The sequence below is a fragment of the Nelusetta ayraudi genome, unplaced genomic scaffold (assembly GCF_046127955.1).
Source record: "Nelusetta ayraudi isolate G7.1 ecotype Tasmania unplaced genomic scaffold, CSIRO-AGI_Nayr_v1 ptg000146l, whole genome shotgun sequence".
NCBI classification, from domain to species: domain Eukaryota; kingdom Metazoa; phylum Chordata; class Actinopteri; order Tetraodontiformes; family Monacanthidae; genus Nelusetta; species Nelusetta ayraudi.
In genome coordinates, this window is record NW_027466196.1 from 226175 (window position 1) to 251143 (window position 24969).

General features: G+C 49.3%; 1 protein-coding gene across 2 annotated transcripts in view; it reads left to right on the plus strand.

Moving 5' to 3' along the window:
- cntn4 (contactin 4) overlaps positions 1 to 24969 on the plus strand; it is a 96542-nt gene that overhangs the window by 63668 nt on the left and 7905 nt on the right. The window contains exons 10-14 of one of the 2 annotated variants that reach the window (XM_076013391.1): positions 1596 to 1725; positions 2638 to 2788; positions 17225 to 17352; positions 22017 to 22192; positions 24833 to 24953. In XM_076013391.1, the coding sequence (XP_075869506.1) occupies positions 1596 to 1725; positions 2638 to 2788; positions 17225 to 17352; positions 22017 to 22192; positions 24833 to 24953 (706 nt within the window). The remainder of the gene's footprint in view (positions 1 to 1595; positions 1726 to 2637; positions 2789 to 17224; positions 17353 to 22016; positions 22193 to 24832; positions 24954 to 24969) is intronic. The other variant, XM_076013390.1, reaches the window with a different exon arrangement.

The following is a 24969-nucleotide window of genomic DNA, read 5'->3' on the forward strand; positions in this document are numbered from 1 at the left end:
TTGCTTTGTCTTAATGGCTCCATCTCACCCTAAAGGGTGGAAAAAATATAAAAAGAAGTCCAGCTGGGTTTGACTCCGCCCACCACCACCTCCGCCCCTCCCACCCATCTCAGCAACTTTTCCTCCACTGGTGCTCGAGATGTGTAAAATCAATCTGGTGAATTTTCCTTCAAAACGGAAGTGATTCACTTTTCCAAAGCTGCACGGCTGCACTTCTGTTTCCTTGTTTGTTGTTTTCTCCGTGTTTTTCTTTTTCCCCCTCTCCTCTTTCCTCCTCGCTTTCCGGCTTCAGCTTCCGTCAACACGGTTCTCAACGACTCCGCGTTTGTTGTTGGCAGACGACTTTGCCAATCATCCCTCTTCAGCAGATGGCGCCGCCGGGTCGCCTGCCTGCATGAAGAAACTGCTGATTTCAGAGGAACATCATGCTTAATTAATAGCGGCCATAAATGGGAGCTCTCTCTCTCTCTCTCTCTCTCTCTCTCTCTCTCTCGCCAGCAGGGATACTCGCCCCCGCACATCCGGAGCTCCATGGAAAGCTCTTTCTTTCTTTTCTTGCTTTCTTTTCTTTCTTCTTTCTCTCGGCCCAACCTGCTCAGACACAGAATTACTTTGCGATCCTTTTGATGAGGACACGCCCCCCCCCACCCCCTCCCCTGTTTGATCATGTGACGGCACCTTAATCTGCTGCTGCTGAGAGTTCAGCCTCTAACCAGATGAAGGGCAGTAGAACGCGACTCCCAGACTTAATTCCAAGCCGAGTGTCTTCAGAATTCCACTTCAGTCAGATAAATTGAGGATTAATTGCTCCACTGACAGCCCCCCCCCCTCCTCCTCCTCATTCAGCTTTTGGGAAATTAGAAAAGAGAAATAAAGTTCTATCTGAGCAGGCCGGTGCAGCCGTGGTCTTAATGTGCTGCTGTCTCACTCAGGGGGCGGAGCCTCTGCTCCCAACGAGCCTCAGTGAAGCCATCAGGGGGAAAAAAGCAATTTTCGCAAAGAGCGCATTCCACCTCGGATGTTTACGACGTCCCCCCCCTCCCCCCTCCCTTCCCCCCACCTTCGCCTCTTGCCGCCCAGAGATTATTTCCCTCCCATAAACATGCAGATTGATTAGGGTCATTTTCCCACCAGCCTGACTCCGCCCACCCCGGCGAGCTCAGCCTCTATATTTATGTTATGGCCTCGTCCGTCCGTCACTTCCCACTAAGCCTTAACTCTCTCTCTCTCTCCCTCTCTCTCTCTCTGTCTCCCTCTCTCTCTCTCTCCCTCCCTCTCTCTCTCTCCCTCTCTCTCTCTCCCTCTCTCTCTCCCTCCCTCGCTCCCTCCCTCTCTCTCTCTCCCTCGCTCTCTCCCTCTCGCCCTGCTGTTTTTTGTCTTGTTAAGTCAAAAGTTAAAGTCGCAGTGATTGTCACATCCTCAAGGATGTGAAGTTCGTCCTCTGCCTTTGACCCATTGTCCCTGAGGGAGCGGTGTGCAGCAGCGGACCCTCCACCACGAGACCACTGAGCTGCTCATTGTCTTGTGCTCCTGAAAAGAAAAGGTGGCCGCTAACAAGTCACCGCCGGCTCCGCCCTCTTTCTCCGTGCATGCAGGAGCGCGTGCAGGTGGCCAACGGGGCGCTGAGCATCAGTCGGCTGACGCTGTCCGACACGGGGATGTACCAGTGCGTGGCCGGGAACAAGCACGGCGAGGTCTACTCCAACGCCGAGCTCCGGGTCATAGGTAAGACAGACGGTCGACCAATCACGGCCTTCTTAGCCTCAACCGTGCTAATGTGGTGGTAGGTGGGAAGCCGTCCAGTCGTTTTTGGCTCCACAATTCTGGAGTGCAAAGCCAAAACCCAGAAAATCCCTCCGCCGCAAAATTCCACTCCTGCCACTAGGAGGCGCTCCTGTTGCCACCTGCGATGCCTTCAGCTGTAGTTCAGTTGTTGAAATAAAAGTTTCAAGAAGGCTCTGAACAGAATCGCATTATGTTTGTGATCTTCAAAAAAAAAAGAAAATACAGCAGCTTTGAGTGAATTTCATGAATGTGTGTGGGAACTGGTTGATGCGGACCGGCACTCCTTGTTCACTCTGAAGTTCTTCTGCCTCTGCCAGATTCACCAGACGACCTCTGACCTCTCTCTCGTCGGCCCACTAATTGAAAGGCATTAATTATGCGGCGGCTGACAGTGATGTATGCCGGAGCCGCTCCGCTCTCCGACTGGCCCCACCCTGCCTGTCATTTAGTGTTGGAGGTCTGAGCTCGGCCGAGGGAGATGAAGGAGAGGAGAGAGAGGTGAGAGAGAGAGAGGAGAGAGAGGAGAGAAGAGAGAGAGGAGGGAGAGAGAGAGAGGAGAGAAAGGAGAGAAAAGAGAGAGAGAGAGAGAGGAGGGAGAGAGAGAGCGAGAGAGAGGGGAGAGGAGAGACAGAGAGAGGAGAGAGAGGAGAGAGAGGAGAGAGAGTTCATGTTCTTCCTGAAATGAATCTCCTTCCGATTCACTTTGGGAAAAGATGATCAAAGTTCTCCCAATTTGTGTTATTTTTGCAAACGAATGCTGATGGAAAAACTCATTTCCACCAAAGTGATGAAAAACAGTCAATCAATCAGGGTCTTTATTGACAGTTTTTATTGTTTCCTCTCTGCTCTCAGCCGTAGCTCCAGACTTCTCCCACAACCAGCTGAGGAGTCAGACGCTGGTCAGGGTGGGCGGCGACGCCCTCATCGAGTGCCGGCCCAAGATGTCTCCCTGGGGGGTGGTCTCCTGGAGGAAGGGCAGCGAGCCACTGCAGGAAAGCAGCAGGTGAGTCAGTGAGTCAGCGAGTCAGTGAGTGGCACAGCGGTTCACTGGTTGACGCAGTCTGTCTGAGACGGGTGTGTCGCAGATTCTGCTGCTCCCGGACGAACCGAACTGAACAAATATCGTAAGATCACACCAAACTAACGAATGGTCCGATTAATGCAAACCGGGGTTAAATTCTCTCCCACAAAAAAAGGTCCATAAATCTCAACTTTGTTTTTCCGTTCAGATCACTTTCTGAATCATCACGCAAGATGAGCGATTCACCAGAAGAGTTTTTTGTAGATTCCGTCCACCAACAGACGTCCACAGAAAGCGTGTGATATCCGGATCAAAAACAAAACAGAGAGAAAAAGTGGCGTGACGCCGGACTGAGTGAGTGAGTGGAGGAGGGCTGACAGGATTGGACGATGGCAGGCGGCGGCCGAGCAGGCGGCGGGCTGAGTGGAAGCGCTCATCGGGAAGCGGGAGTCAGCGAGCCTCCAGAAGCAGCGAGGAGGGGGAAGAGGGGGAAGAGGAGGAGTGGGGGGTGCGGGGGGGCAGAGGGCAAACTGAGGGCAAACTGAGGGCGGCGCCGCCAGCGAGAGACGCCTGAGGTGTGACGGGCGGCCCGGCCGGCGGGCAGACAGGGGTCGTCGCCCGGCCGGTCGGTCGGGTGTCACCGGCAGAGCGTGACTGGACAGCCGGCTGCTGTTGTGTTGTGTTGTGTAGTGTAGTGTAGTGTTGTGTGCGCGGCGTCTGGCCAGGCTTTTTGCATGTACACAAATGGCCGCCGCCGCCGCCGCCGCCGCTGCCGCTGCTGCTGTTGTTGTTGTTGCTTGTCAAACAGGAGCGAGGGAGACGAGCTCGGGAGATTTGCATAGTGGTTCCGCTCCTGCCGCCCTTGACTGGCGCTCGCTGCTGCGGCACCTGGACGCCGCCGCCGCCACCGCCGCCACCGTGTGGCGCTCACGCTGGTGGAGCTTGTTCACACACACACAGGCCTCTCTGCTTTTTTTCGCTGAGGGTTTTTTTTTTTTTTTTTGGAAGTGTGGTTTGGCCTTTTGTCCACATGCAAACACAACATTCAGGTGGCTGAAGTCAAAGCTGGAAAACTTTGTCAGGCTGAGGATTTATTTATTATTTATTATTTGTCTATGTATTTGTTATATTTTCATACACACACACACACACACACACACACACACACACACACATTTAGGCAAGTTTTTCTTTCTTCGTCCCAATCGGGTAAAGCAGATGAGCGCCCTCTAGAGTCCAGGTCTGCCCCTGGTGGCTCCTCGCTGCTGTGGAGGGTTCAGTGAGTTTTCTCCTGATTGTGCAAAGACACTTTGAGACGCATTTAATGCTGTAAAAGCCAGAGTTGATTGAGTTGATTCCTGAAAGAAACCTTTAATATTGACTCCCGAAGCAAAACCTGAGAAATGTCACAGAAACAAACAAGAACCTTTGCAGCAGGCTCGTTTTGGGTCTTTTTTTTCTTTTTTTTTCGCTTTTGTTTACATCTCCACATAAATGTGCACCTCATTATCCGGAGCACCAGAGGCGTCAGGTGGCATTTTCGCTTCTTTATTGCTGCACTGTTGTTGTTGTAGCAGACGATAAGACTTTTTTTCTTGCTTTCTTCAGGCTGGCTTCTAATTGGCCAACATGTCGCTGGATCCTCCAGGTTATATTTTTCATTTTAGATTGAGAAGGTCTAAAGGTCTTAAAGAAGAAACTAACTTTGCAAGACCTTTCCATGACTTTACTCTCCCGCTGTGAAGCAGATCCTCCACGATGGCAAATATAAACCCCCCCCCCAAAAAAAAAACGACTTTTGATGCGACATCGTAAACAACAGCAATTGTCACGGCATATTCTGTTATTTGTCCAGCAGGGGGCCAGCGAAGGAGCCACATGGCCTCCTGCTGAGGCTCTGTGCTGTGTCAAGTGTGAAGCTACAATTGTGTCGTGTTCCTGTCTTTTGTGTTGTTGGTTTTTTTTTGTTTCAGTTTTATGCTGAAGAGTTGCGCAGCGGAGGCCTCAGCAGAGGGCTTCTCTGTTTTCAGGTGTGATGTTCAGGTGTTCAATTGTCCTCGGAGACGAGGGAACCACAACCGCTTTGCTTCAGCCTGAACTTGCAGTTAATGCTCCGTGAATTTGCCTTGAGATGAGGCCAGAACGGCTCTCTGGCGCCTCCTCTGGCTTTATTGGCACACCTTTCAGTAGGTTTTTTTTTTTTCACGCTTGCAGCGAGACATTTTGTTTTCAAAAGAAGAAGCTCGGTCATGAGAAGAAGGCTTGCAAAGTAGCCAGCAGACAGACAGACAGACAGACACCTTGGAACAAGGTTAATGCAGGAGCTTGTTGCCACGGCAACACATGTTCAAAGTTTCATCAGCTCCTCCCACTCCAGAGACCTGCAGGCTCACTGTGTCAGATTAGAACTTCAATTATTTACATTTCAATCAAAAGCTGTCAGTTTACACATTTACAACATTACAAATCCTCTCTGCCCTGTCTGTTGGAGCAAGGGTCACATACACCCTGACATGATGGATACAGTTTAGTGAATAAACTGCAGCTTTATAAATCATTTTAATTTGATTTTAATTATTTTTTTTCATCATATATCCTCCAAGAGACATTTACTACATTCCCCCATTAAATGTGGTGATTAAATGATATTATTTATTATATAAGATGTTAACAATATTGATCAATTTTATGATTTTATGATCAGAACTCAACATTCCTAAAGTGAAGTCAATTTTTGGTAAATTACCAAGAAAGAGGAAAAAACACCGGGCTGGTGTCCGACAACAACATGCAGAGTGTTTGTCTGCGTGATGGAAACAGCCTCTGACGGCCGCTTTAGTTTGGACGGTCGACTCTAATCTGGCCCAGAACACTCCCCCCCACCCCCCACCCCCCGACCCCCCGACCCCTGGGGCTCTGCCTCACTCTGAAAGCACAAACTGCAACCGTCTCTGTTATCGCACACAGCAAGTCGCCCGCGCAGCGCTCGCTCACTCACTCGCTTGAAAAGTCACCAGAATTTCTTTTTGTTTGTTTTTTGGCCAGCGACCTGTGGCACCGCTGGTCGGGGGGGCTGGATCGGGGGTGTTCGGGCGGGGCTGGGTTGGGGGGCTCAGACTCTGTGGTTGTGGAATTGTGCAGTGCCCTCAGTGTTGTGGGTCACAGTTTAGTGATAACGAATGTGAACTTGTGCAAGTCGGTCTGGACAACGCTGCCACACACTCTTCTCCTCTGTTCCTCACTTCCTGTCCTCCATCCCTCACTTCCTCTCCTCCATCCCTCACTTCCTGTCCTCCATCCCTCACTTCCTCTCCTCTTCTCTCCTTCTCTCTCTCTCTCTCTCTCTCTCTCTCTCCTTCTCTCCCTCTCTCTCTCTCTCTCTCTCCCTCTCTCTCTCTCTCTCTCTCTCTCCATCCTTCTGCAGAGGAGAAGGTGGACCACTGCAGTCGACTTCCTTTCCTTTCTCGTGCTGTCTTGTCTTCATGGTGCTTTTGTTCCCACACGTGGCGACACTCGTCTCTAATGAGACATGTGAAGCATCTCCAGCTTGTCTTCAGCCAGGCTGGTAGTTGAGGCTCCGTACAGCAGCAGGTGTATTAATAAAGGCGGTGATTAAACCATCCGCTGGTGTTTTTCCCAGCTTTCTCTCAGCCTCGGCGCTGTTAAGCTTATTAAAAAACATTGTGTATCATGTTGAAATGTCACTTTGGCTTTCCGCTCATCACATCGTTTAATTTCCTCATTTGCCTCTAATTGAACATCTGCTCGGTGAAGTGGAGCTCCGCCGAGGGTTGAGCCGGCGCGCCGGGCCTTGCACGCCCAGCCTCGTCTCGTGACTCCGCCCCCCGCCGCTTTGCATTTGTTGTCGGCGGCCCAGCGGAGCCGCGTGATCCCTCCTTCAACCCCTGGCGGGAGGACGTGAGGAAGGCCGGGGATTCAGCCATTGATTTATTTATCCAAACGCTCTCTGTCTCTGAGTTTGAGACGGAGCACAATGACAGTCTGCTGGGAGCGTCTGGAAGGTCCCTGTTGCGACGCTCCCAGTTGTTCCGCTCGGTGCGCTGGTCCAGAATGCCTCCTGGAAGTGGGGCAGGTTCACAGACACGGCAGTTTGTCACAGAAGTGGGCGTGTCTTCCATCCTGCCAATCAGCGAGGAGCAAATTCACTCCGCTTTGTTCGATCCGCTTGTTCAGTTCTATTGGCGGGTGCGATACATCTGGACCCTGAGAGTGCACCAGGTAGTGTTGTACTACTGGAGATTGGTCTCTTGTAAGGGTCTCGGTTGGTCTCGTCTCGGACTCTAAAGCACTTTTACTGGGCCCTGACTGGGCCTGGGACTGGACGGACCGGAGGTTTTCTGTTTCGAACAGAAGAGAGTTTAGCTGCTGCCTCCTTTCGCTCTGTTTGTGACACCTATAGCAACAAACCCTCATATTCCCAGTTCATTTATTTTTTGGTAAAGCAGCAAAATCATGAAAAGATATCTTAATGAAAGGAAATGTTGCTGTATTTGCACAGTCTTGGTCTTGTTGTTGTCTCAATACTCTTTGGTCTTGATGTCTTGGTCTCAGTCAGTGCGGTCTTGATTACAACAGTAGCACCAGGACAGGAGACGTTCATGATGAGAAGATCTCGGTTGCATCCTCGCTCATAAACTCATTTCAGCATCTGAAAGGCGTCGGCTCTTTGTTTCTGGGCTCTGGCGGCTGTTGTGTCTCCACTCTGTCTGCACGTTTCCTCTCTGCGACTTTTCCCGTCTCACTATTCCAGGGTCATGGAAGGAGACGATAATACCCTTCAGTTGTTACATTTTTTTTCACAGTATTAACTGTGACTGAAGAGGGATTCCATATTCTGACAGCACTTCTGCTATCTTATTAGCATTTTTTTTTTCTTTCGTTCTCTTTTTTTTTTTTTTTTTTTCCCGGAGACGACTTTGTAAAACTGGCCTCTGGGGGGAAGAAGCTCTCGCGCCGACTGAATAAACCTGAAATTAATCCCGCCGCTGATATAAGAGTGAATGGTGAGATGTTGGCGGAGATTAGGTCGCAGCCCTCTTTGACTCGGCCTGCGTCGCGCCGACTCGCTCGCCGGGATTATTTTTATCTGCGAGACTGTGGCTGGTGTTGTTCCTCAAAGAGAGAATCCTGCCAGCGCAGCAGCACTCATCCATCTCAGCCTGCTGCACCAGCCAGCCAGCCAGCCAGCCAGTCAGCCAGCCAACCAGCCAGCCAGCCAGCCAGCCAGCCTGCCTGCCTGACGGGACACCAGGACAGATGAACACCTCACTGTGTGTGTGTGTGTGTGTGTGTGTGTGTGTGTGTGTGCGCATTCACAGTGAGCGACCGGGGGACAGCAATTTGTGATTAAAGGAATCCTCTGGAAGCACACACACACACACACACACACACACACACACACACACACACCTCGGCAGCCCGACAACAGATAAACTCCCCCCTCATCGCAACGCAATTACCAACACAATCACATCATGTCGCAGTGGTGGGAACGAAGGTGCTCCTGTCTGCCTGCTTCATTACCACACCGGTGTGTGTGTGTGTGTGTGTGTGTGTGTGTGTGTGTGTGCGTGTGTGTGTGTGTGTGTGAGAGAGAGAGAGAGAGAGAGAGAATTCTAGGAAGTGCATCTCATTGTTACATTTTTTTCATTGAAGTCCCTGATAAGAATATTTTGGAGCCGGCGGGCGGGAGTGGGCGGGGGAGGAGGGGAGGAGGGAGGGGCCAGCGTGTGATCGTCCATCGAGACCCCGATAACAAAATGTGCTGTGAATTTTAATTTCATTTATCTGAGCATTAAGAGAACAGGGGACTGCCTCTATTCTTGGTGCTTTTATTATTTTACATGGTTATTGTTCCTCCTCCTGCTGCCGTTCACCCAGGAACATCAGCTTTTCCTCGAGTCGAGCCATCCGTCTTTAAAATGCACTTCCTGCCCCTTCCGCCATTTGACGACAACGTAGCATGATGTTGCGGTTCCTCTCTTTGGGCTGACGGAGGCGCAGTCGAGCGGCCGAGGGTCACGGAGAGATGAACAGTCGCATCGCAGAGCTCTGCAACCGGCGTCCCCCAGCTGCGTTTTTTATTAGCGGAGAGGATTTAATGCCAGCTGGACGCCTCCAGGGGGCGACATGCAAATACACACCAATGGTCAAATATTAGTTTTCTTTGAGATAAAAAAAAAACACACACAGATTTGGAGAGTGGAGGAGGTCCCTTCAAAGAGAACACAACAAACTGATGATGAACCTTCAAGGAGCGCAGCGCTGAATAGCTCCGCCTCCTCCTTATCAATTCTTTTTTTTTTTGCATAGTTTCAATAATTGTGTAGTCAGTCGGCCGACAATAATCACTCACACTCAAACAGGGAGTCTTGTCTGAGTGTGAGTCTTGGAGCGTCGCTTCAACGCTGCAGTAGCAGGCAAATAAAAAGTGATTTTGCAATAATTCCGCTTGAGACCTGCAGCTGCAGTTTATAGACCAGACGTGGGAAAACTACGGCCCGGGGGCCGTAAGCGGCCAGCTAAACCTTTTTAATCCGGACCGCCGCACATGAAGAAATGATATTTATGGTAACTAAGTCATCAAACAGCTGTATTTCCTCCATGTTTCCTGTGTTTTCAGTCATTTCAACAAAGAGCTAAACACCCTGGTGGGGCTTCAAAGACACGGATTTGGTTGCAACTTTGCTTTGCTTCATTTCCCATTGACATTCCAGCAACATGTTTCCTCCATATTTGGTGATAGATTGTTTCCTCCTATGAGGTGTCTCACCAAAACACTCCATCCATCTGCTGCTGCTCCGCTACCCCCCTCTGGCACACTGTAGAACCCACTGTGACCCACCAGTCAAAACATTTGCCCGCCCCTGTTATAGACCATGTGACCAGGTGACGCTGGAGTTTCAGAGCAAAGAGGATTTTCTTTTGTTTTTTCAAAGCGTGCTGGTGCAGATGCAGATGGACTCTGTGCTAACTGACTCTGCCCAGCACTTCAGCAGAGCTTCTACATTAGCACTTTGTCATGATGCAGCGGAGTGTGTGTGTGTGTGTGTGTGTGTGTGTGTGTGTGTGTGTGTGTGGGTGTACGTGAGCAGATGTTGCTTCATTGCTGCTCTCAGTTGTGCGGCTGCTCGCTCGGCACAGCTGGCCCTGATTTATGTTGCTGACTGAGCCGTTTTTTCTCACTGCGTGAAGCCTCGGCCAGGCGGCCTTTTCAATTTATCCCAGACAAGCCCCTCCCTTTGCCACCCCCACACACACCCTCCTCCCCCAGGGCGCACTTGAATGTTTCAAGAACCACAGATCAACACCTGAAGTTAGGTCCCGCCCACCTCCTCGTCCCAGCTGAGGGGATTTTTTGACTTCAGCAGTTTTTTCTCTCTCGCACTGCTCTGCATTTTCATACAATTATGATGAGGAACTTCACCTGCAGGATGGTCGGCGTCAGTCGGTGGTGGTCGGTGACAGCCGGTGACAGTCGGTGGTGGTCGGTGACAGTCGGTGACAGTCGGTGGTGGTCGGTGACAGTCGGTGACAGCCGGTGGTGGTCGGCAGTGGTGGTCGGTGACAGTCGGTGGTGGTTGGTGACAGTCGGTGGTGGTGGTCAGTGACAGTCGGTGACAGTCGGTGGTGGTCGGTGACAGTCGGTGGTGGTCGGTGACAGCCGGTGGTGGTCGGTGACAGCCGGTGGTGGTCAGTGACAGTCGGTGACAGTCGGTGGTGGTCGGTGACAGTCGGTGGTGGTCGGTGACAGTCGGTGGTGGTCGGTGACAGTCGGTGGTGGTCGGTAACAGCCGGTGATGGTCGGTGGTGGTGGTCGGTGACAGCCGGTGACAGTCGGTGGTGGTTGGTGACAGTCGGTGACAGTCGGCTGTAAAATAGAAACACAGTGTCTTCCTCCGGCGCTGCCTTATCAGGGGAAATAACGCCGGCCCTGCTGCCTGCCAGAAGACTGCAGCAGCAGGTTGAGCAAAACAGAGTGTGGCCACTCAGGAAGAAAATAAGAAATCATAATAATCATAGTAATAATAATAATAATAATAATGAAAAGACCCAGGCGTGGACTGATTAGGTGTTGCGGTAAGCCGGCCTCCCGGGCTGCTCACTAATCCCTCTGATAGAATCTTAACCCTTATTTTCACAGGCGCTGTTTATTTAGTTTATATATAAATATATCACACGTATATATATATACATGTATATATATATATATATATATATATATATATATATATATGTATATATATACATATAAAAAAAAAATATATATATATATATATATAACTTAGCCTGTTAATTAGGCTGAGACGGCCCCCCAGTCACGCCGCCAATCAGCCGTGGCCGCTGCTAAGTATTCATGAGTCCTGTTGAAAACGTTCACATCAGAATCTAATCTGTGATCAGGAACCTTCGGCTGCCGGCTGCATTCAGATGAGAGGGTTTTTTTCTTTTTCACGGCTTCACTGATTTAGTTTTTTTTAGGGGACAGTTGACTGTGGAGTGGCGGTACCACAGTACTCTGAGGCGGTGCGTGCTGCGCTTGCTTGGGCTTGCTTTCAATGATGAGGTTCTGCCGGTGAATTTTTCCAATAAGAATCAGTCTGAGTTCCTCTCCAGCAGTTTTGCCGTCGACGTGTTTTGGGGGACGGGGAAGTGGCTCTGAGGGCGATGTCATCTTATGTGGATCTGTCTTTCCATGCAGATTTGTCTCAGCAGAAGAACCAGTCGCCAAAAAGTCAACTTTTTTCTTTCTCTTTTTTCTTTCTTTTTTCATTTTTTTCTTTTTCCTTTTTTTTCTTCTATTTTCTTTTTTCCTTCTTTTATTTTGTTTTTTTTTTTCCTTTTTTCCTTTTTTTGTCTTTTTTTTTTTTTGTCTTTTTGGTGCAATATACACTACCAGTCAGAATTTTGGACACGCCTTCTCATGCAGTGGCTTTCTACATTGTAGATAAACTCTGAAGACATCAAATATATGAGCAATATATATATGAAATGATGTAGTGTGGTACTGGTACTGTTTATCGCACTGCATAAACATTGTATTCTTTTTATTTAATCTGTGTAACCCCCGAGTGGACGCCACAGTTTCCCAAATTAACAAAAAGAGCTGAAGAAAAGAAAAGAAAGCAACGAGCCTCCAAAGAAGCTCATCCTGTTGTGTTTTGTGGTTTCGTTGCGGGACGCTACAAACTGCACTGCAGTGCTGCAAGGCCGCGCTTGGATTTTGTGTTACCGCCGGGATTTCAGCCAAAACATCCACGTTCGTCCCGTTCGTTCCTCCGAATGTCACCAAGAGATGACAGAAAAAGTAGATGGTGGGGAAGAAAAGCAAAGGCAACGTGTCCAAACAAAGTTTTCTGATAGTGGCATCAGGAACGTGAGAGGCATAAAGGGACAGATCGCACAAAACTGTATTTCTTTGGCTTTTTTTTTTTTTTTCCTTCCTTCCCTGTTCACAATGTTGAATTTATCAAGCAGATCAAAGACCAACCAATACTATATGTGTGTGTGTGTGTGTGTGTGTGTGTGTGTGTGTGTGTGTGTGTGTGTGTGTGTGTGTCTGAATGAAACATCAAAACAAGGCTTTCAAGTGCCATTTTGATTGCGAGGCGGCAACATCGTCGCTGTCGTCGTCTCAAAGAGAATCTCGGGGAAATCACTAAACAAAAAAAAAAAACAGGCCTTTCACTTTGTGCCCCCCCTTTTTTTTTCTTTTTTTTTCCTGCCATCTCCACTTCACAGCGGCAGCCGCCGCCGCCGCCGCCGCCACCGCTCACTCACTGACGTTATTTGCTTCTTTCATCTTGTCGCCGAGCGGCGAGGATCAACGGCTGCTCCATCTCCTCCAAAACACACACCTGGGCTTTTTGCCTTTTTTTGGTTCATTTGTTTTTTTTTGGGAGAAGGGGGTGGAGTGGTGGTGGGGGGGGGGGGTGTGGCCAGTAGCTCCTTGTTGGAAATAATCACCTCCTGCCTCTTCTCGGTCCTGCTGGCTGCTGCTGCTGCTGCTGCTGCTGCTGGCTGCTGCTGCTGCTGCTGCTGCTGCTGCTGCTGCTGCTGCTGCTGCTGCTAGCAGCGAGGCAGCTCGTTGTCGGCGGCCCCATTAAACCTGCGGCTGAGAGCCACTCGTCTTTCTGCCGCGTGAATTATTGATGGCGCCGGCTCCTCTCGCCACGGAGGTGGGAAAAACCCCCCCTGCCCACCCACCACCTCCGCGTCGCGGACGGACGCGTGGCTGCAAAACTGAACCGTGTTAATAGTGTGCGTCCATCACTTATTCAGCGAGCCGCCGCCGCCGCTGACCTCAGCCGACTCCTCCTCCATTAGCTGCAGGTGGAGACGGCAGCGGTGTTCGTGGAAGGAACATTTCAACACTGCGTTTGCACTTTAAACTCAAGTACCCAGATGTGTCAGACAGATTAGATTAGATTCAAAACATGAGCCGAGGTGTCAGATGGAATGGAATGTTTCACAAAAGCCGCACAGGACTTTTGATTGGATGAACTGGGCAACACTTCCTGGTTAAAGAGGGGGAGTGCCGGGAACTAAAGGCTTTGGACACGCCCCCTGCAGGCAGAGACAAGAGCACACACACTCCCGACCCCACCCCACCCTCACACCAAGCTTCACTCTATCACTCATGTGATGCAGTTCAACTCTTCCGACTCTGCTCAGCGGTGTGGTGTGGGGAACAAACATTTGTGAACTGCTGGAGGGCTGGATGGCCGTCAGGAGGTTTTTTTTTAACATGGATGTTGCAGTTTTCAGGCTTGAAACTGCTGCAGCAAAAGTCTCAGTGCAGCGGGACGGCTGAAGAAACCAACCACCAAAAAAAAAAAAAAAGCGAGACATTATGTCGTTTGCTCCGCCCTCTGCAGAGCCCGCCTCGCTCCTGCTGCTGCAAGTCACATGATCCCTGCTTTATCCCCCAATGGGAAGCAGGGACGGTGTCAGAGACAGAGTAGCACAAAGCAGGGAGGTGAGTTAAGTCGAGGCGGTGCTGTGAGCCGTCCAATCAGGTCAGGCCATGTTCCAGTTTCACCTACACGGTTCCGTGTGTGTGTGTGTGTGTGTGTGTGTGTGTGTGTGTGTGCGCGTGTGTGTGTGCGCGTGTGTGTGTGTGTGTGTGTGTGTGTGTGTGTGTGTGTGTGTGCGTGTATGTGTGTGTGTGTGTGTGGGTGTTATGATGCTTGTTTCTTTCCGAATTCAGATTGTAGTTGTTTTGTCATCATGGTGGGCCGTCCAGTCGCTTCCTGATTGACGTCTCCCAGTTTGCACTGCGCCCACTCACTCTGCTCCTCTGCTCAGGGTTACGGTCACTTTTTTAGGACTGCGGCGCCGATTTAACGGACCATTTTCCTCAAACTTTATCTTCCTTCCGGCTCTGCTGTTGTAAACTGCGATATCACCCCCCCACCCCACACACGCACACACGCACGCACACACAGACCCGTGGCAACTGCTGGCTACTTTGCATTCAGCACTTTTTATCTCAGCGTGATAGAAACCCAGAGGGCCAACTCAGCAGCACCACCATGTGGGTTTTCCTTTTTTTTTCTGAGGCGGGAGATGTGCTTAACAGCCGCTGCACTTTCTTATCAACCCCCCCACCCCCCACCCCACCCCACCACCACCACCACGGCCTCCACCACCGCTCGAAGGAGGCTGCTAACCGGTGGAGCCGGGAGGAAAGTCTGAATCTGCATCAAGAGCAGAAGAGAAGCGGAAGTCCGGCCGCTCACACCAAGAGCAGGTGGACGACTCGTTTCTCTTTTAATTGATCGATAAAAAGGCGGTGACCTCGCCGGCAGCCTGAAAGTCTGAAATCTCACCGTCCATCTTTGCAAAGATCTGGCAGATCTGCGTCTCGGACCTCGGGAGCCCGTTGGCATCCGTTTAGCTGCGACAACAGCAGTTTGGGGGCGGGGGGGGTGTTGAACTGTTGAATTAGCTGATGAGTGTGGACGCTGCAGCATTTCCTCGGAAGCAGAGGAGCAGATAACTGAAGGGTTTGCTCCGCTTCCTGGACCGGTGTCGCCCTTTTGTGGAGATTGGAAGCTTCATACTGCTGCTAACTTGCTCAGCTAGCCGTTTGGAGGAAAAAACAAAACTGATTTAATATGTGATCATTAAAAAAGGTGAGATTTTCATCAAACCTCAGCGGCGTGATGAAGTACGCGAGCAGCGAGGACGACGGCAGAGAGATCTTTCTACGAATTGGATGGCCCCGCCCCTTCCTAAAAGCTACCTGGGGACTCTGAACTGTGTGAATGTGTGTATTAAATTGAATGTGTCTGAAGAAATGCTGCAAGGTATGGCCAAACGAGGTCTGTAGTTGTGTTTTATTTGGGGGGGCAGGCTACAGGAGGGTGTCATCAGCGTAGAGAGTGAGCAGCCTTCCCAGTCTGAAGTGTTTGACCTCGATGGAAACACTGGCGAAGGTTCCGGCCTCACCGTCTGTCAGTCACACAGAGGCTTTTTACTTTAATACTCCGACAGGCGGGAAAACGGCTTGTTTACGACAGAAACATGGTATGATATCTCTCTGCAGCCTGAAGGGAGATTCGGCTTGATTCAATATTAACGCTGCATCTCTGTGTTTCCCCAATTAAACTCTGAGGTTCTGCGAAGCTTCCGGCGTTTTCTTCTCAGCTCAGAGATCTCTAAAGCCGACGTTCCACATCTCAATAACAGAAACTCCTCGACGTCTTAACTCTTTTGTTTCGTTTTGATTAGATTACACCCCCCCCCCTCCCGCCGCCCCCGTCTCTCTTGACCAATGAGGGGCCAGAATGAGGCATTACCTCCTGCAGACCAAAAAAAAAAAAAAAAGACACCTGTTGACACCGAAGCCGGTTTATACACATTTTCCTTTATTATTCCCAGCCTGGCATAATTAATCCCTTCTGCTCTTCGCAGCGTCGCCTCAGCCTCCTCCGATCCCACAGATTGAAAAAAGGAAACGCTGTCGGGGAGGTTGTGTCTCTCTCCCGGCTGCTCTCTTCTCCAATAGTGGCTGCGGCCGTTGAACAGACGAAGCCAGATAAGACATGTGACAATGATGCGGAGCTGCAGTTATCTGCTGCAGAAATACGTAGATCCAATATTTGTTGCCGCGTCTCGTTACTTTCTGCCACTTCTCCTCACTTCTCCTCACGTCTCTGTGGCCGCTGCAGGTGTGAGAAACATGAAGAGCACCGCAGCTTGCTGGGGTGTGGAATAGTGTACATGTGATTGGGCAGAATTACAGCTCTCTCTCTCTCTCTCTCTCTCTCTATCGCTCTCTCTCTCTCTTGCTCTCTCTCTCTCTCTGTCTCTCTTTCTCTCTCTATCGCTCTCTCTCTCTCTTGCTCTCTCTCTCTTGCTCTCTCTCTCTCTCTCTTGCTCTCTCTCTTTCTCTCTCTCTCGCTCTCTCTCTCTGTCTCTCTCTCTCGCTCTGTCTCTCTCTCTCCCTCTCTCTCTCTCTCTCTCTTGCTCTTTATTGCTCTATCGCTCTCTCTCTCTCTCTCTTGCTCCCTCTCTCTCTGTCTCTCTCTCTCTCTCTCTATCGCTCTCTCTCTCTCTCTCTCTTGCTCTCTCTCTCTCCCTCTCTCTCTTGCTCTCTCCCTCTTGCTCTCTCTCTCTTGCTCTCTCTCTCTCCCTCTCTCTCTTGCTCTCTCTCTCTTGCTCTCTCTCTCTCCCTCTCTCTCTCTCTCTCTCTCTCTCTCGCTTGCTCTCTCTCTCTCTCCCTCTCTCCCTCTCTCTCTCTCTCTCTCTCTCTCTCTCCCCGGCCCACGAAGCTCAAAGCGGTGTGAAGGGACCCGGCGGCCGCACACATGCTCTCCGTCTTCTAACGACGCCGCAGACGGCGCTTCATATTTACAGTCTGCAGAATCAGCAGCGCCGCTGCAAGAGATGATTAAAAACCCAGCTCGCTTTGCTCTGAGTGTCTCCTGCTTCCTGAGGGAGACTCGTTTTCAGTGTTTAGGACCATTTGGCATTATTTTATTCCAAGGTATTTTAGTATACACACACACACACACATGCCTGACATGATGCCTGGACTTCCTGTCGATCATGGCAGCAGCATTGCTGGCACTCACAGTTTACCCACATCCATCATCAATTCACGTATATTATATATATATATATATATATTTTTTTTTTTTTTTTTTTTTCTTTACTGATGTGAGTGTCATGCATAACATTGCGGTGAGGATGCGATCGCACTCAGGTGCCAAATGTTTGGCCGTGTTTATTCTTTGGACCAGCACGACATTAAAACCGCTCAGGGTCCTCGGCGGCACCGATCACAGTTGATATTCTGCACTGATCCACCGAAACGCTGCTCGTAGGGCGTTTTCAGGGGGGAGACAGCAGAGTGCGGTAATTGCGTGTGCGTGTCCGTTCCCTCTGCAGGATCTCCATTCTGGACAACGGCAACCTGCGGATCTGGAACGTGAGCGCGGCCGACGCCGGCCTCTACACCTGCGTGGCCAGGAACCAGTTTGGCACGGCGAGCAGCAGCGGGAGCGTCACCGTGAAAGGTACTTCCTGCTTCCTGCCTCTCTTGAAGGCCTCTGATTGGTGGCTTTCTGCTCAGTCAGTCCGCCGCAGGAGGTTGATGAGCAGGACTCACTTTAGAAGTCCAAGTGCGGAAACTTGTGTTCAAAAAAATAATGAATAAATAAATAAAAAATGGTTAAAGTTTTGATTCAATTTAACTTGAAAAAGTAAAAAAAAAAATACATTAATGAAACAATACATTGGTTGATCATTTTACAAAAAGTAAAACAATGTGACAATATTTTCAATACCGTAGTTTTCTTTTCTCTTTCAACTGCAGCCCAACCAAACTGAAATCAGTAATAGTAATAGTCAGTAATAATCAGTAATAGTTCTGACCAGTGAGCCATGATTGCATGTTGACACCTTCAAAAAATGATGAAAAGAATTTCTTTCAACAGAACGTGTATCTTTTTAACGCAAAAGTAGAAAGTACAAATATTTGTGTACTAATGTAAGGAGCAAAAGTAAAAAGTTGTCAGAAAAGGAAATACTCACACATAGTACGTACACCTGAAGAATCTACTCAAGTACACTAACAGAGTACTTGTACGTTGTTACCCCCCCCCCCCCTTCGGCTGGTGCTGCGCCGCCAGCAGCGAGGGGAGCCTCCGTCACGCCCCTCCTCGCTCCGCCCTTCCTGCCATTTGGCACCGCGGCGCGGCGGTCGGGGGCCAGTCGCTCCGTTTTGCAGAGAGACGGTGGGAGATTGCATGTCGGGTGAACGGTCGCTGCCTCCTGACCCTCTTGCGGTGGGGGGGGGGGCGCGGCAGGGCCAGCAGGGTCTCTGCTGAAACTTCTGATCCTTCTCCAGAGTCGGTTCTTTTCACATCATGTAACATGTACTGGGTTGTGCTTGCCTCCACCGTTGTGCAGTACGGTCGTATTTCAGCCAGCTTGTCGTGTCAGGTTCTATGAACTCTGCCCGAGGCCTTCACAATCAACACCGCAGGCTCCCGTTGGCTGTCAGTGAACGCACCGCAGTTGGCGGCGATGGCCAATGGGAGCTCTCTGATGCTGAGAGCAGCTCCAAGGTCTGATGCTGCATTCAACATGTCATGCCTGTGATTGGATGAGCACCGAGAGCCTGTGAGACTGGAACCAGGGCTGCGGTTGCTGACGATGAACCCATGATGGCTGAAGATAAAGATTGACTTGCTGGATCATCTGCAATTCATAATGGGAGGAACTTTTCAACTGTGTCACAATTAAATAGTCCAGCAGTTTGTTTTGTTATTCTCTCAATGTCGAAAATAGCACAACAACAAAAAAAAATGAAAGAGTGACAATGCGCTGTTTATTAGATACGTTTGGACAAGAGTTTAAGCTCACTGCGCTTTTGGTGGACTTAGTAAAACTTTAAGGAATCTCTTGAAATCGACTTTTATTTGTAAGTTCAGACAGTTTCAGTAGCCTTAGCTTCCCACTCTTAACTGTGATTTTAAATGCTTTGGAACCAAAGTGTTGCTCGACTCGGTCACCTACAGTATATGACGGTGGACCAGCAGGAGGCGACAAATAATAAACAAGTTTCTGGAAATGTCGCTTAAAGTGAATTCAGTTTCTTTCTCTGGTTTATCGCCTTTCCTCTGGATCTGAGTAGCCCTGCAGACGAGTGGGCGGCTCCACTCAGGGGAGTGTGTATTGTATATGGCAGTATACATGTAAGCGTCTCGGGGGGGCTTTGTCAAATATATCCGGTGACCTGTCCTCCAACCTTGACCCCTCCCCCTTTTCTGCAGAGGTGGTTCATAGAGCTATTGATTGGTGTGTGGCTCGGCCCTGAAGAAGAAAAGTTCACACCTCGGGGAGAGGAGAGAGGAGAAAACGTCCCTGGGATTTGATTGGTTGTTTGGACCACCCACCGGCCAGCAGCTCCACTCACTGTTCCATCAGCTTGTCTCATCGCTTGTTCGTTGGAAATCCATCTGACTGCTGAAGGACCAAACGGAGGCTGAAGCCTCGTCTGTTATCTTCTTCCTCCGTGTCCTCTTCTTCCTCTTCTTCCTCTTCTTCCTCTTCTTCCGACGTTTTTTGTTTTTTGGGTTCTTGTTTTTCTTTGCTGCTCAAAGGCTCGATCGCCACTTTTTTCCGCACCCTCCTTCCTTCCTGCCTTCCTTCCTGCCTTCCTTCCATTCTTCCGTCCTTTGGAGTTTCAGTCTGTAAAAAGCTCTTAAAAATTTGATGCTGGCTGCTAAAAAAAATCTGTTTAAAATGTTTTTAAAAATCAGAGAATCCTCAACTGTCCCGTCTCTCTCTCTCTCTCTCTCTCTCTCTCTCTCTCTCTCTCTCTCTCTCTCTCTCTCTCTTCCTCTCTTTCTCTTTCTCTCTCTCTCTCGCTATGGAGGCGTGTTTTCTTCTTCTCCTGAATTATAAAGGATAGATTCCATCCATAATGGATTTCAGTCAGTCAGCGGCGGCAGTGGAGGATGTGGGTGGAGCTGCGCCTGGCTGCATGGCTGCGTGACAGCGCCTCCCATAGACCGCTCAGACCGAAACCTTCAGTTTCGGGCCAAAACTTGTGGGGGAAAATGAAAAAAAATTTGAAGTAAAAAAAAACAATCATGAGCCGTATCTTCAGACTGAAAGTTCTCTTTTCAGCTAAGTCACGCAATTCTGAAGAATGGACCCTTTGTGATGTCACAAAATGGTGCAGATGCCTCTGCCAGGTCAGTGACGACTCCTGAACCACTGCCCGGACTCGTGAAGACGTCCAGGTTCTGGTCCAGTTCCAAGTTCACGTCTCACTAGGATGAGTTTCTAGGACACGCCCACTTGCTGAGAAATACCCCTCAGAAAGCATTTGCAGCCGCCGTGTCAACGGTGGGATATTAGAGGATTAATTGCGCTCAGTCAGCAACAAGGTCCTGGACCCACCTGCTCATCAGCGCCGGTCAGCCCAGTCAGAACCCAGGGAAAATTGCACGGCCTTTTTACTGCTGATGGACGTCGACGACGGTGGGAAAATAAGCAGCATTCATCTTCATTCAGGCTTCGTTCATGAGACTCTGAGGTCAAAGGTCGACTCCCAAACGGCCTGAGAGACACCTGAAGCAGTTTTTTTGTGTGCTTTCACTTTGGCAGCGTGATTCTTCCCTGCAGCCCTAAAGTGGGCTGTTGTTGTTGTTGTTGTTGTTGTTGTTGAGTGTTGCCCCTCGTGTTGCCTGACGTTGCTTCCTGTTTCCTCCTGCCTGCGTCACTCACAACAACAACAACAACAACAACAACAACAACAACAACAACAACTTTCCTCACGTTCAAACTTTCAGAATCCCTCCCGGCACTTTTTCTTCCGTGGCTCCTTCTTTATTTTCATGTTTATCCTTTTTTGCTTCGTGCACTCGGGACTGGAGAGTAAATACTACCAGGAATCGTTGTTGTTTGTGTTTTTCAAAAAATAAAACAATAAACCATGGAAGAAGAAGCAAACAGGCCATTTGGACCATCACTCAGCAGCAGAGCCGAGTCTCTGAGGCGCTTTCATTGTGTTATTGACTAAAACCTCAGCGGCTGACAGCAGCCTGCAGATAAATCACATCTGAAGGTGTGTGTGTGTGTGTGTGTGTGTGTGTGTGAAGGCAGAGGAGGGGGCGGGGCCACGTGAAGGTCCAGAATCCATTCTAGATGAAGTCTGCATGAATCCGTTCAGCCTGCAGTCGACCTCTACTGAGTGATCACAGCGCCCTCCAGAGGCTGAGGGCTGTGGTGCAGCCTCAGCCTCTCGCCTCGCCTTCTGTCCTTCTCCTCTCCTCTTCCTCTTCCTCTTCCTCTTCACGCGCTATCTCCTTTTCTCCCTCCTCCTCCTCCTCCTCCTCCTCCCTCCTTTGTACGGCAGCAGTTTTATTCTATCAGCGGTGTGTTGGGGGCGTTGGGATTGGGGTGGGAGGGGAGTGGCGGCTGAAAGGCAGCGCCGGCAGTGAAAATACGGCGCCCTCCGCAGGTCGATCTGCAGCTCCGCCCCCTCAGTTTATCTGTTTATCCTTCAGCCAGTTGAGCCGGATCTCCTCTGCAGGACCATGCAGGGCTTTTGGCAGAGAGGCGTCCTAATCTGGATTAAAAGGAACAGAAAACAGGAAGTGGTTATTGATATTTTTCCTTTCTTTCCTTTCTTTTTTTCTTTCTTTCTTTGTCCGACACAATACGTGGCTGATCCATCCAGTGAGAACGAAACCAAAGCTGCAAATAGCTGCAAATCAATAAAAGAGACGTTTCTTTCCTGTTTCACCACAATATCCAGACAAAGTTTATCAAATTTGAAGATATTTAAACCTCACTCAATGAGTTGACCCTCGCTGTGACTTTCTAGAAACAGGACCCTCGTGTTGTGATGTCACAGAGGGCACCGGTACCTCTCCATGGAGTAGTGGCCTCATCTTCTTTCACTAGTTGTTTAGTTTAGTTTATGTCTTGTAAGCAAAAAAATAGAAAAGAAAATGAAAAAAGAATATTGACACAGTCGTGGAAAAACTAACAGCAGGTTGTTTTCATCCCCCTTTCCCCAACATGCCAAAGGTCCAACTGGTGTTGTTGTTTTTTTTAGCAGAAGGCCGTAAACACGGGGCTAAATTTGTAATTTAACTGTGTGTGTGTGTGTGTGTGTGTGTGTGTGTGTGTGTGTGTGTGTGTGTGTGTGTGTGTGTTGCAGAGCCCACCGTCATCACCTCCCTGCCCACCACGCTGGACGTGACAGTGGGCGAGAGCGTGGTGCTGCCCTGCCAGGTCAACCACGACCCGTCGCTGGAGCTCAAGTTCACCTGGTTCTTCAACGAGCAGCTCATCCACTTCGGCTCCCACGGAGGCTTCCTGGAAAAAGTGGGCGGCGTAAGTCAGACCGGTGGCTCTCAGTTTCTGGTCTTGGTCCAGTGAGCAACGTGACTCCCGCTGTTATTTACGTGTTATCTATGCGATGCTTCTTCTCACTCCTTTTCAAATGAGTCACTTGGTTTTTTTTTAATAAGTTTGAATAATTTCTATATTATTCGATGAGTGAAGGAATTGCTTAATAGCATTTCGGAAGCGCTGTCAAATTTCCATATTCCAACTAAAAAAATTGTATGTCTTTCTTTCTATTTCTGGATAAAGAACTTCCGAGCTGAAACTCCTCGGCGACGCTCATTACTTTCAGCTTTAGCAAAATATGTCACTTGGTAAAAAAAAAAGAAAAAAAAAGAAAAAAAAAAAAGGAATAACAGAAATCAACTTTGAACGTTTGAAACGTTGAACGACATGAAAAAAAAAAAAAAAAAAGTTCCCCGCTTGTGGGAACAAAGTGTGAAAAATCTGCACTTCCTTTGTCTGCCACCAACTTCGTTCAGACGTGTTTTGTTTTTTTTTTCCAGCCTGACTTCTTTACTAATAAGGCTCCGTCTTTTGCTCAGCGCTGCTCTTGCTCCTTGGCTCCGGTGTCAAAGTGTCTTCTTTCCTCTGGCGGCTGCTCTCCAGGCAGAGGTGACACGCGTCAAACCTGCTCGTAGACACGCAGACGCTGTCACATGCGTCAATCAAGCCGCGTGACTGAGTGACACCAGCGCTAATTCCGTCTGCGTGTTCGAGCGGGAAAAACGCTTTTTTTTTATTTTATTTTTTTTTCCCCCTCTTTTTTTTTCCAGTCATGTAACGACAACGGACGTTTTATTTTAGCGCGTGGCGGCGGTTGGAAACATCGTCAGAAGCGCAGAATGTGGGCGAGTGTTTGATCTCCCCTGCGTCTTCTCACTGTTTGCTGGAGCCGCCTGCTCCTTCATTAACACCCCCGCCGCTGTTTCCACACGAACCCTCTTTACACTCTTTTACAACTTTCTCTTTTTCATTTTTTTTTTTTTTCTTCTGTTGTAAACCTGAGTTTAAACTTTGTGTGTGTGTGTGTGTGTGTGTGTGTGTGTGTGTGTGTGTGTGTGTGTGTGTGTGTCTCTTTTGTGACGCCGGCAATATGAGAATCAATCAATCTCAGAACTCAGGGAGGTGGGCGGAGTCACGTTTTAATAGCCGAGCATCCCGTTAAGAGTTCGCTGCTCTCGTCGTGAGTTCCTCCTGTTTAGTTTTAGACAACAGCCAATCTCGGCTGAACCCGTCTGATGCCGTCTGATGCCAGCAATGACTTGCTCACGCCTGTCATAGACAGGAACTCTAAACCAAGAGAGCGCCACCCTCTGGCTGAAAACAAAAAACAAAACAAGTTGCACAAAACTATGACATCTAGTGGTGGAACAACATCACAGAAGCCTCTTTAATCCACGAGCTGGCACAGTGAACAAATCTCCAAGCTCTTCACCCGAAGACAAAGATCAGATCAAACTCTTTTGGATCTTTAATTAGCACATTTTAGCTGATTGCATATTTGAATACTCTGCAAGGGGGATGATATTGTTTCGTGCATTACCTTGACAATCTCCATGAATGAGCAACTGAGTTAGGGTCCAAGTATGTCTTGAAAAATGTGAAGACATGCGGACAAAGGATATCCGACACAGCGAAGCTCAAACCAAAAATCAACAAAAGACGGACAAAAGAGTTCCTTCAAGTTTGGAAAAATGAAAGAAAAAAAAACCCTTCAATTATGAGTACGAGTCCAAACTTTTGACTTGTCGCGTAGAAAAATAGATCAATCATCAAGCCGGAGTTTCCTGAGAGGAAGTTTGCACCGTCCTTGTATGAATAATTAAAAACTCAAATGTGATGAGCGGCTGTTGGAGGAGGCTGATTTTATCCGTCCCACTGTGTTTTGCCGCGCCAAACATTTGTCAAGTCCGTCCGACGGCGCGGCTGAATAAAGGTCAGGGGGTGAAGGCTGAGATTTATCGGACCATCAATATTAAAACCTTCTCCCCTTTCCGTCCGCCGTCCTAATAAATTCAGCCGCAGTGCGGATGGGAATGTTTGTAGCGAGTGTATTATTTATGGCCGAGAGAATTGCTGCCTGCGGTTTATTTTTAAGATGGAATTTACATATGCGCCCCGCCAGCAGCTCAGACCTGAAAACAGGCGCTTTTGCAGCCAAATTGCTGCGTGCGAGTCACACTTGTATGGAAAAGGAAAGAGTGGAAAAGTCAGGAGCCCCCCCTTCTCCCCCCTTTTGTTTTTTTGTTTTTTTTGAAAAAGTGCGGTCGTGAGGAGAAAACAAGGAAGCAGCGACTCCGGCTGATTTAGGAGCTCCTTGTATTATTCACGCACTCCGCTGCCTAATAAATCCAGCCCTGCGTCGGCTCTCACATTGATTAAGGCGCCGGTCGCTCGGCAGAATTCTCAGCCCGCCTCTTTATCCGACCCCCCCCCCCACCCCCCACCCCCCGATAAGGCGGCCGCGGGCCAGATGGATTGAAAGGCTCCCCGAGAGAAAGTTTCTGCTCAGGTTAACCAACCGGGCCTCCCGGTGCAACCTGCAGAGAAAACATAGAGGAAAACGTGTGTGCGTGTTAATTCTTCACGTGTGTGTGTGTGTGTGTGTGTTGTGTGTGATGACAGCAGCATTCGGCAGGAGACATCATGATCCGCAACATCCAGCTGAGGCATGCTGGGAAGTACACGTGCGCCGTGCAGACCAAGGTGGACAGCAGCTCCATCGCCATCGACCTGATCGTCCGAGGTGAGAACCTGAATGC